This window comes from Ptychodera flava, chromosome 17, assembly GCF_041260155.1.
Source record: "Ptychodera flava strain L36383 chromosome 17, AS_Pfla_20210202, whole genome shotgun sequence".
In the NCBI taxonomy this organism is placed as follows: Eukaryota; Metazoa; Hemichordata; class Enteropneusta; family Ptychoderidae; genus Ptychodera; species Ptychodera flava.
The window spans coordinates 37,059,467-37,072,528 of NC_091944.1; the positions used below are offsets into that span (position 1 = coordinate 37,059,467).

At 35.5% G+C, this 13,062-nt stretch overlaps 1 protein-coding gene across 1 annotated transcript in view; it reads left to right on the forward strand.

Annotated features, from left to right (window-relative positions):
- The window catches only part of LOC139116224 (calmodulin-regulated spectrin-associated protein 2-like), a 43,728-nt gene extending 32,672 nt beyond the window's left edge, over positions 1 to 11,056 (forward strand). Inside the window, 4 exon segments of the mRNA XM_070678807.1 lie at positions 764 to 946; positions 2,176 to 2,294; positions 4,398 to 4,561; positions 9,475 to 11,056. Of these exon segments, the coding sequence (XP_070534908.1) occupies positions 764 to 946; positions 2,176 to 2,294; positions 4,398 to 4,561; positions 9,475 to 9,613 (605 nt within the window). The 3' untranslated portion in view covers positions 9,614 to 11,056.
- The last annotated feature ends 2,006 nt before the right edge of the window (positions 11,057 to 13,062 follow it).

Here is a 13,062-nt window from a genome sequence, read left to right on the forward strand (position 1 = left end):
TCATGATAGAAATCCTATTCTATATTATGCAGGCTACTGTGTTCAGGTGTCACTCAGAATGGGTGGGCCTTCTTGCACACATATGAACATTTTACCTTTTTTTTCTCATTCATCAACCATTAATCTTCTTATCTGAATAAAGAAATTTGACATCTTTCAAGTCAACTAGGACTTGCCTCTTACCAATTGCACATTGAATTGTCCAAACGTAAATCATTTGCCAACATAATTTGAAATAAAGTGTAAACTAGATTGACAAAGCTTCCAATTATTCAGAACCAGAATAGTTAAAATAATTTAGTATAGGGAACAGTGAGAAATGTGACCAATTCAAATTGCCTCAGTCAAAATTTTCAACTAATCTGATAATAAAGTTCTACAATAGAAATCTCAGAATAAAATTTTGATTGGAAAGTAATTTGATTTGAGAGACTTTCCTTTAAATGAAGTGTATGAATGATGTTGCCATAAAATGTCTTGAAAGAATAGAGATGCATAAGCAAGTTGGGCCCTGAATCGTGTTGGGTCATTTTTATGAAGCGTACAGTATTCACTGAACATCAAATTTTTTCACTGAAACATCAATATCTGGTTTATTGCACAACCATCAAACATACAATAGCACTAGATGTATGATGACCAATGCAGTAAAGTTTGAACCCAACACAAGCTATTATCAATACATTCAATGACTGCTATGTAAATTGTAATTTTCTTCAACTACGCAATACTAATTCTCTCACATTCTATATCTTAACCATAGCAGGTGGAGGCAGTACATTAAATGTTCCACTTGATAAAGGTTTGAATACATCGTCTCCACCTTCACTGTCAGTAACCAGTACAGATGGTAATAGTGCTTCCACTTCATCATCTACGCCTTCCCTTGTAACTGCTAATGGTGCAACACAACAACAACACGTCAATGTCTTTGCTGAGTATACTGGTTTGTCATTAGTCTTAATGTACTCTGATGTCTGTCTTCAGCTGTCATCAGTCTCTTATTGTATTCATCAGTTTGTTATGGTTATCATCAGTTTGTAACCATAGCTAGTTGTCTCTTTCTAAGCTGTTTTGAATTCTGTTGCCATGGTATCTAGACTATCTATAGTCACCAAGGTATCAGTGTATTTATACCACCCTACCTTTGTTGATGTTGTGAACACTTTCTCCAGATTGTGTCTGTCACCTTTGTTGATGTTACCTTTGTCAGTATTGTCAGTGTACAATTTAAGTATCTAACCGTTGTGATCCAATTGTACTACAATAGTAATATTTCCCTAATATGGTAATTTAAGTTTTAAGCCGTATGATATCATAATTACAGCTGGCAGTCCATTTATATTATGAAAGGACAGTTGTTGATCTTTCTATTTACTCGAGTCTACAGTTCTTCCCCGGCATCACTAGGCTCTCTCTTGCCATAATTACCCATGTTTACTGTTCATTTCGGACTTAAAATACCTAGGTGCGTGCTGCTCTCTGCATGTCGATGGTGCATGTAGATTTCCATACAAATGTGTACACTGTGCATCATGTATATGTTACAGCATATATTCTGATCTTTACCAGAACATGGTAAATCATCTTGCTTGTGGTCATTTTGACCTTCAAATTTTCACCTTTGTAATGTTTTGCTGAAAATTTAAAATAAATCTACTGACAATGTCAATGACAAAGTCCCTCAGTACACACAGACTGGATACCTATGAATCCGCCCATGGCCTTTGCAGTTGAATTTAAGTGCAAACAAAGTAAAACATGCAGAAGACCCAAATATAACCATACAATCCAAGAATGCAAAAGTTGGAATTTGTGTGAGGTGATGGGGAGCATGAATTAGCATTTGTTGTTGATAATCTGTGATCTGGTCACTTTACAGGCAGCAGGAAACAAGTGCATGTTGATGCAAAACCTGACATACACTGTGTGCATGTTAGCAAAAAAAATTATCATTAGCTGTGTCAATGCACTGATAAATCTTTATCTATTGCTTTAATCACCGCTCAGATATTTGGTTGAAGACCATATATGCATGATGAATAAAGAGCGTTTTTTGGGAACAGACTGTAGATTGCTGTATACAATAACAACGTAAATAAATATTGCATGTTAATGTTACTAGAAATGTATTACATGTTTCAAGGAACATTGCCAATTTTTGTGTTTTTGTAGGACCTAAGTTGTTTGTGAAACCAACTACCAAGTCTAATCGGCATTTGATAACAAATGCTATAGCACACTGTGTGTTACCTGGAGCTGTTAATAAGGGTATGAAAGACAAGATACTTCAGGTGAGTGGAGAACATCTCAGTTTATACATCAAGCTTGAACCAATTCATTTTCTCAGTAAGGTACTTGGAATTGGTCATACGAATTCAGAACATGATACAGTCACTAGTTATGGAACATACCATTACGGTGGATATTGATGAAGTTGGTAGATGTTATTGCTAATTATGTATTACAGTGAAACTGGTTAAGGATAAAGATGGATTAACTTGCAGACACCCATCTGAAAGAGTTGCAGTACAAAAATACCATAATCTGTACCAATGTACAACCTAAAAACTCTTTTCATCCTAACCTACTGTACTCTATCCCATCAGATATATTTACTGCTTACCAGACAAAAATTACTTCATTATAATACTCTCATCACAGCAGTGTTCATCACGTTATCAATGTTATATTCAAGAACAACCCAACTTGAAGTAAATGCAGAACATGAACATAGTCCACAAATAAATTGATCAGTTTTAGCTCACATTTGGTTATACCAATGTGAGTTTATCATATAAGCTGAAGTTGATGGCGTCTGTATGTATGTGTGTATGTATGTATGTATGTATGTATGTATGTATGTATGTATGTATGTATGTACGTACAGTATGTCCGTCAACATCAAAAACACGCAAACCGCTACACATTTCAGCTTTGTATTTGATGTGTGGATGCATCCTGGGGTATAGATGGGATTTTGTTCAAATGAAGTCTGCATTGCCAAAATTATGCAAATGAGCTTACAAAAGGTGAAAATGGTCAAGAATTAATATCTCGAGAACCGCTGTTTTGATTACTTTGAAAATTTGTGTGCAAGTACCTTAGGTGAACCTTATACAGTTTTATGAATATTGTGAAGATATCCTTATTTTGTATTTTTACTGAATTTTATGGTGATTTTTCTCATTTTCAGTAAAAATTCTTCTTCTCTGAAACCGCCAGCCCAATCGCTCTCAAATTTGGGTTAGATCTTTGCAAGGGTGTTACTCTTCTAATTGTTGAAATTATGACAAAATTGGGAAAATTACCATTTTGGAGCAATTTTGTCATTTTCGGTCAAAAAATCTTATACAGTATTTTCTTTTTAAAACCCCTGGACAGACAGCTTTTATATTTGGTACACAGACGTACAGAGATGACAATAGTTAGATATGTGGAAATTGTCCTGAAATATACAATTTGTATTTTTAAGACAATATTGTCATTTTTGGTCCAAAAAACTTGTTCTCAAAATTACTTGTTTGATAGCTTTGTAATTTGGTATAAAGTCCCGAGGGATGTTATTAGATAAATTTTCTGCTCAAAGTGTTGGGAAACCCCCAAATTTGTATATTTTAGGTAATTTTCTCAGTTTGTGACCTTAAATGACCTACAACAACCCAGGATATGTTGTGAGACAGTTTTGAAGACTGTGAACATAATTTTGTCATATTGGGTATCAAATTGTAGGAAAATTTGATCCAGAAAACAAAGCTGAGGTGAATTTTCTCATTGCGGACCAATTTTTGCAACTTTTCTATGTAAGACATACAAGAACTAATGACAAATTTGGATCCAGGATTATTCAATTTGGATCCAGGATAATTCCAGATGTTGTAATCACCGCCCACAGTGGAAGGCATTTCACCATCTGTAACTAACTTAAGTGCTGTTTACATTAGAATGATAACACTCATCGCATTAATTAAAAACTTCCCAAGGTTGTAAATACATTTCCTGGCGTTATGTAATACCAAGGGATGGAACATTTGATATTCAGGAGGGGGTAAGGTCTAGAAGATTGATGAGGTAGCATTGCTTTTTACCAGATCCCTTGTACATTTTTTTACCCACTCCCACCTTTTCTTTTTATCAAACCTTCTCTGTCTATTTTTTGTTGTTGACATTTGCTTATGTATTTAGGATCTGCTTGTCCCATTGCTATAGAAGTTGATATGCATGTTCCTAAAGATGACCTCCAGTACCTAAGTGGAGACCTTATTTGCTTTTGTCATTCTTGTTTTTCGTGGTTTAAATATTTCTCGAATGGACCAATTCAAACCGAATGTGAGCACACTGTCCTTGATGGAATTTTTCAAGTTTTGAAGATTAAATTCACTATTTCTTCCTTCTAGGAATTAGCCAAAGCAGATGCCAAGCATTTTCTGATCCTATTCCGTGATTCAGGATGTCAGTTCCGTGCATTGTATGCTTATTCACCGGAAACTGAAGAAATTACCAAATTTCATGGAACTGGACCCCGGCAAGTCACTTCCAGTATGATTGAAAAAATATTCAAGTAAGTAGATTGGATTTTTGAACAAAGCAATCACTGTTGTGTCAATGGCCAAAAAACTTTGAAGCTGAAAGTTTTTATGTTGAGTCATGCTGTAAGGTATAAGATTTAAAATGTTTTATTCTCTCATTTCTATTTTATCTGGGATATTTTCAACTGAGGTGTGTAACAACAGGTCAAAATTCATACTATGATTATTAATGAGAGCAGTCACATGATTTCTAGCTCACATTTGGTTATACCAATGTGAGATTATCATTTAAGCTGAAGTCAATGGCGTCTCTATGTATGTGTGTATGTATGTATGTGTGTACGTACGTACAGTATGTCCGTCAACTTCAAAAACTCACAAACAGCTGCTCTTTTTAGCGCGGTATGTGGTCTGTGGATGTATCCTGGGGTATAGATGGGATTTTGTTCAAATGAAGTTTGCAGTGCCCAAATTATGCAAATGAGCTTAAAAAGTGATCATGGTCAAATATCACAAACTCAACAACCACTGTTTTGATTGCTTTGAAAATTAATATGCAAATGCCTTAAGTAGACCTTATACAGTTTTATGTATATTGTGAAGATATCTTGAATTTTGTATTTTTTCTGAATTTTTTGGTTATTTTCCTCATTCTTCTCTGAAACCGCCAGCCCAGTTTCTGACAAATTTGGGTTGGATGTTTGCGAGAGTGTTACCCTTCTAATTTGTTAAAATTACGACCAAATTGGAAAAATTACAGTTTCGGGGCAATTTTTGTCATTTTTGGTCAAAAAACCTTAAAAAATATTTTCTTTTTAAAGCCCCTGGACAGACAGCTTTTATATTTGGTGTACAGATGTCCAGGGATGACAATAGTTAGATACGTTATTTTTAAGACAATTTTGTCATTTTCGGTCAAGAAAACTTGTTCTCAAAATTACTTGTCTGATAGCTTTTTAATTTGGTACTAAAGTCCCGAGGGATGTTATTAGATAAATTTTCTGCTCATAGTGTTGGGAAGCCCCCAAATTTTTAATATTTTAGGTAATTTTCGCAGTTTGTGACCTTAAATGACCTACACCAACCCAGGATATGTTGTGAGACAGTTTCAAAGGCTGTGAACGTAATTTTGTCATATTTGGTATCAATTTGTAGGAAAATTTGATCCAGAAAACAAAGCTGAGATAAATTTTTTCATTGTGGATCAATTTTGTGCAACATTTCTATGTAAGACACGCAAGAACTGATGAGAAATTTGGATCCAGGATAATTCCAGATGTCATAATCACCCCCACAGTGGAATGCATTTCACTATCTGTAACTAATTTAAGTGCTGTTTACATTCAAATGATAGCACTCATAGCATTAATTAAAAAATCCCCAAGGTTGTAAATATATTTCCTGCCATCTGGCCTTATGTAAACATGATCAACAAAGGGATGGAACATTTGATATTCAGGAGGGGGTAGGGTCTAGAAGATTGATGAGGTAGCATTACTTTTTATCAGATCCCTTGTACATTTTTTTCCTACTCTTTATTTTTTCCCCACTCTTCCAACCTTTTCTTTTTGTCAAGCTTCTCTGGCTAATTTTTTTGTTGACATTTGCTTATGTATGTAGGATCTGCTTGTCCCATTGCTATAGAAGTTGATATGCATGTTCCGAAAGATTACCTCCAGTACCTAAGTTGCAGACCTGATTTGCTTTTGTCATTCTTGTTTTCTAGTTTAAATATTTCTTGAATGGACCAATTCAAACCGAATGTGAGCACACTGTCCTTGATGGTATTTTTATTCCATTGGCTAAGTTATTCAAAGCTATTTTTTCTGTGCAGAATTCTTCGTCATCGTTGCCAAATTCCTTATGTTACAAAACTCACATTTACTGGCCATGTTTGTGTGACAGCATTCATTTATATTCCTTCAGGACCAAGAGTAGTCTGTTTCACAAGGCGGAAACATTGTTTTGGGGCAACTTTACGGCCCTTGCCCTACAAACGTATGCTGTTACCCTCATGGCCAGTCAATATGTATATACTGTTACCATTGGTCAACTTCAAAGAAGTCTTGTAGATCGGCTAAATATATACCAAATCAATGATGAAAACTTTTGAGTTGATTGCAACAAGATGAAGTTGTGGTGGCTTTTGTAGGCCAACTTATCATTTGTATGTAGTTGATAATTTACACTGCAAGTCTTAGCAGGTGTTTGTTTGGCAATATTATTCCCAGCCCTATACTGTCTATTTTTATGTTGAAATTAAAGCCTAATAAGATTTTAGTTAGCCCTATTTATTTATATACAAAGTGAATTATTGTATTTGTTAGTCCCCACGGACACCGTCCGGGGGGACTTATAGGTTTGGTCATGTCCGTGCGTGCGTGCGTGCGTGCGTCCGTGTGTGCGTCCGTGCGTGCGTGCGTGCGTCCGTTCACGCAGATATCTCAGAGACGCCTGGAGCGATTTGATTCAAACTTGGTACAAGGATTATCATCTATGCCATACATATGCACGTCGATTTGTTTTACGATCCGATTCAAAATGGCCGTCTGGCAGCCATTTTGTTTCCTGTATTTGATGTCGGTGCGTATGTTCACGCAAATTTCTCAGTGATTCTAAGAGCAATTCCATTCAAACTTGGTACATAGATTACTCTATATGTTATACATATGCACATTGATTTTTATTTTGATCTGGTCTAAAATGGCTGCGTAGCGGCCATTTTGTTTCCTATATTTTACGACTGTATGTTCGTTCACGTAAATTTCTCAGAGATGCCGGGCGCGATTGCATTGAAAGTTGGTACCTATATTAATCCTTATCACATATATATGCACGCCAATTTTGTAATGATTCGATCATAAATGGCTGTGTGACGGCCGTTTTCTTTCCTGTATTTGATATCCATCCACAGGGTCCCCAGGTATGATCCACAGGGGTTCCAGGATGAAAGTAATATTAATACTGTGTCTATGCACAGGGGCTCATGAATGCAGATATCTGAGATATTCCTGTGCCAATTCTTTTTAAACTTGGTACAAGGATACGACACTATGGCATACATATGCAGGTCTATTTATATTGGTGTGGCATGCATAATTAGGTCTAATTTGCATAATTCAAGATTAGAGCGCTGTTTCTGGTACAACTGTACCAAATTTGATGAAACTTTGTGCAGATGGTTTTAGTCCCCACAGACACCATCTGGGGGGACTTATACATCATGTCCGTGCGTGCGTGCGTGCGTGCGTCCGTCCGTTCACGCAGACATCGCAGAGATACCTGGAGCGATTTCATTCAAACTTGTCACAAGGATTACTTCATCATATGTCATACAGATGCATGTCGATTTATTTTGTGGTACGATCCAATATGGCTGTCTTGTGGCCATTTTATTACGATTTTTTCATGTATAGAGCCATTACTCAGGCATGTTTCAACCGATTTTATTCAAAGTTGGTACAAGGACATATACCGATGACATAGATATGCACACCAATTTGTTTTGTGATGCAATCCAATATGGCTGCCTTACGGCCATTTTTTTTCAATTTTTTTCATGTACAGAGCCATAACTCAGGCATATCTCAACCGATTTTATTCAAAGTTGGTACAAGGACATATACCGATGACATAGATATGCACACCAATTTGTTTTGTGATGCAATCCAATATGGCTGCCTTACGGCCATTTTTTTTCAATTTTTTTCATGTACAGAGCCATAACTCAGGCATATCTCAACCGATTTTATTCAAAGTTGGTACAAGGACATTGACCTGTGTCATACATATGCACATGATTTGTTTTGTGATACGATCCAATAAGGCCGCCATGTGGCCATTTTATTACGATTTTTTCATGTCCTGAACTTCAGCTCAGACATGTATCAAGCGAATTTATTCAAAAGTATTTTTATCACAGACCTAATGAAGAGGACTCTATCCTCTCTGAGGACCTGTAATCAAAGTACCCATTAACAAGTGGGGACTGTGTCATCAACGATGACTTGTTTGTTTTTAAATTGGCAAAAATGATGACAAAATTCTGAAAGAGACCTATTAGCCATTTTGACAAACAAATTAAGGCTTGATTTCAAACAATGAAAACATTCAACCCATATCTAATGTTGCTGGTATTTAAGTTGTCATCAGCTTGCTAAATAAACCCAAGTATCTCATGAATGAAAATTTTGAATTCTGTCACATTACTGTTGTCTGCATTTGCTAGTTTATTTGGATGTAAGCATGATAATTTTTCAGTTTTTCTAAAGTCACCATAAACACTGACAGGAAATGCCTTGAACATTTTCCATCAATATAAAATAATCAATGTAATTTTCCTGGTCATGCTATTATTGTAGACAATATTACATTTCTGGATGAATGGTCAAGTCTGATGTAGCTCAGGAAGGTTGCATCACCGATGTATCCCACAACCAAAACTTGATGTAGCGCAATTCTGGCTTCTACATGCCAGCAGTGCCATAGCCTGACACTTTTACCACACAGTCATAGGGCTACAATTCTTCATATGCATGTGGTTTCGATGTCACATTTGTGTTATTCTTTTTCTTTTTGTTTCCGATTTTACCTTTGATGGTTTCTGGTAAAAGAAAACATTTGTGGTAGCCAAAATGTCTTCACACAGAAATGGGTCAAAGTTACTTGTAAAAACGTTACACTGTGACCCATGGTGGATTTGGAACAGGCTGGTACTTTGGACAAATTTTTTTTGGTATGAGGTGGTACTTGGGGCAAAGTGGTACGAAGTAGTTTTGGTATAAAATGAGTTTTGGATAACGTTGAATAGGGCGACGTGGTTTTGGTGCGAAGTGTGTGGACCCAGAACATATGCAATACAGTTCAAGTCATATCTCAGTGAAAAACACATAAGGCAGACAATGGCAATAAACTGATACCATATCTATGTTGTCTTATTTTTCAGGTATAATTCTGGTGGCAAACACTTCTCTGTTATTCCTTCCAAGACCATGTCTGTTTCAGTAGATGCTTTTACAATACATAACCACCTTTGGCAAAGTAAGAAAGCAGCAGCAGCTAAGAAACCTATGCCATCTCACTGAAGTTCTCATCTTCCATGACAAACAAGACAACAGAGAATGAAAACTAGAAGAATCAAACAAAGCGTCATGGTCTGTGTCTGTATGGTATTACTGAGTCTACATTGATAGCTGTATTTGCTGTAGAAAGTCTTGAATATTTGTATGCAGTCGGCATGATCACTGCTAATGCTTAAACTGGGTGTTCTTTGCCACAGCTAGCATTGATATCATCATTGTCAACATTCTATCATATTCAATTTCAACTGTAAGTGTTGTATTCTGAACTCTTGTTCATTAATTTTACTCAATGGTAACCTTTTCAAAGAGGGTTGAAAATCAGAATTTTGTGTGAACCTCGATGAACATGTGTGATCTCTTCAAATCTAACTTTACAACTCTTCACTGAATGATAACACACCCTGCATACATCTTAACTGTTATGCCTTCCCATCCGATATCCAATCATTTATTTAATAATGCTTAGAGAGTTCTGAATTTATTTTGTATTAATAATTACATCACTAATGTATTTGATCAGCATAAAACTATTGTACAATTTGAAGATATTTCAAAACATATAACTATAACATTTTATGATGAATTACTGATAGTTGGAAGAGATTTGAAATACTAGTACTTTCAACAATTGAAGTCTCCTGTGTTGTGTAGTCAGTTGGTTCATTTGGCCAAAAAGTAGTCTGGTCTCTTCCTTTGAGACTGTCATTATATAAATACAAATAGTGAATGCAAATATTCTGAATGTCAATATTGATAGCTTTGTATTACTTCATTGATCTTTGAATTTCAAGGCCTTGTCATTGATGAATGAATTCTTGATGGTCAACCAGGAGTAATTAATTGTAATTAAATAAGTTAGTAATATCATAAAGTGATTAACCTTGTGATCCTTAAACTCATTGACACATATGCTGTAGACTACGTCGCAGTTTCCCCCTCCCCCAGTGGGTGGAGAGCCTGTGACTACATGTTGTGTCCAACTTGGAATAGGTGACAACAAAACACAGCATTAGTCTTCTTGATTAAAGAGTTGCCATGTAGCGTTGTTTGTCAAACCAACCATTCTTAGAAAAGCACGTTTTGTAATTAATTTCTGTGATGCATTTCCATGGAAACTACGCTTGTTAGTAACAGTTTGTATTGATATTAGGACCCACTGAGTGTTGTGATGGTAATTTGAAATTACCTTGAGATGACACTTTTCCTGCAAAGAAACTTTAAGTTTCAAACATGTTGAACTTCAAAAGAGAATAATACCAGTGATGAAAACATTTGGAGTCATAATAGAATACTTGTGTTGAAAAAAAGTCTGGTGTCTGTGTTGACTTTGTCAAGTTTTGTATATCTTATGTGTTATAAAAATACTCATGTATAAATCAGTGTATTCACATATTTGCACAGTTGCGCAAACTATTGAGATGCTGTTGATGGAAATATAATATAAAAGTAACGTACATGAACCTGCCAGGTTTCAGAAAGTACTTAGCCAATATCCACTGGGTGTAAAACTGCTATATTCAAAAATAGTATTTTTATCAGCAATAGGATCACAACTTAGACTGTTAGAAAATTTGAGAATTATGATTTGAATGCAAAAAATGCAGAAGCATTAGCATTCTGCATTTGTTGTGTATCAGTCTTTTTAAGAGAAACCATTGAGGACTGAGGGGGGAGCTGTTCTATTATGAAAACGTATCAGTACCTTTGAAAGTGTCTTTCTTTATTTCTTGTCATGTACTATGCAGCCCCATTCTTCTTGTGTTTTCACATTGTATGGGTGGTTGATGTGTTAGTGATAGCAATAGTGGACAGGGGTGTTTTCACTGCCAACAAAAAAACAAAGCTCACTATATTATTTGCACATGCACTGTTAACTGCTTGCATTCTTGCAGGTTGTGTTGGCTTTGTTGATGATAATTTATTGTAGTTTGGATGCCAAAATAATTTGCAAATGTTTTATGTATATAAGTCTTTTATTTTACAGAGAAAACCTTTAATTTCTATGTATATGATGACAACAGTATGCACAGCCTGTGAGCGTCAATGTAAATGTTGTTATTGCTGTGATCATCAGGTCAAAGGGATGTAGCCATTGTGATTGGTTGACAGTTCAATCTTGTAATTTTATATATTCATTTTGTAATTTACCCTGAATTTCATGTACTGCTTCAATAAAGCACAAAATTTCAAGAAGAAAAAGCATGTGTATCTTTGTGTGTAGATAAAGATATCGTTTGCATTATGACTGTGTTATGTAGAGATACAGGTGTATGCTAGTTGGCGCAGTACTATGACGTGTTGTTAGGATAGAACGTGCCTCAGGGACAGAGAGTCGGAGTCAAATTTCTACAATTCTTTCTGATCAATCACTTGTGGAGGCTCATTTTAAAACTCTTGGAGAAAGGAAAACTAGTTTTTCAAAAATCCAAAATTTCATTTTTCCCTGTAGAGTTAATACAGGAATGGTGTCCATTTTGAATTCCAAATATGGCAAAATGTTTAATATAATTTGTTTCACTAGTTCCAAACTTTGCACAATGACCCCCCGATTTTATTGTTGATTTAGTAAGAGAATGGTTAAAAGATTCATTGAAGAATGTTTGAGCAAAAGTTTAAGTCTTTCACTTTGAGGCGCATACTACCTTAAGTCTAAGGCCATCATCGTGACTTGACGCAATTTCTCTTTCAAACTCAAACTCAGACTTTGTCCAACCATGTAGAAATATTGTAAAATTTTCACTTTTGAGGCTTTCTCCAAACTCACAGACCATTGATGGTAGAATTCCATCAGTATATCTTGTAATTTAGAATGAAATGATATGCATGATAAAATGATTTATATGGTTTTTGATTGTACAGGTCACAAAACATACTGAGGATAAATTTCATGATCATTCTTAATTCTAGTGTATCTTGGGGTTGAAAGGCCTATCCTTGCAGTTTTTATCAAAGTAAATATTTCCTATGAAGAATGGGAAGAAATTCCTATTGTGGTTTTTAATTTCAAATGGAAATGACTTCATGCATTGTTCATAAGTTTGTTAGCAGCATTGGTTGGTTGAACTAGTTCCAACGTGTAACAATCAAAAGCACCAGATATGCCTATCCAATCTTACAAACCGAATGGTGTCATTACTGTCGTATGCAGAGTATGGACAGTGGAATTAATCTAAATGTCACACTTGTGTTATTGGTTTGTAAAGTTGTTTCAAAATTTACTACAGGATAGGTAACTTTAGTTGAGTTGCAGCAAACTAAAGATGGATGATAGTGTTGTTTCACAGTAGGCTTCCACTGTAATTGTTGAGATAAAGCAATAAAGTAGACACTGATAAGTGTCTGTGTGTGTAGGGTAAAGATTTCCTGATTTTCTATCCCCGGACATTTCAACAACTTTCTCACCACTTCTGGCATTATATACACCTCTTTGATTTTTTTGCCAAAGAACTTCA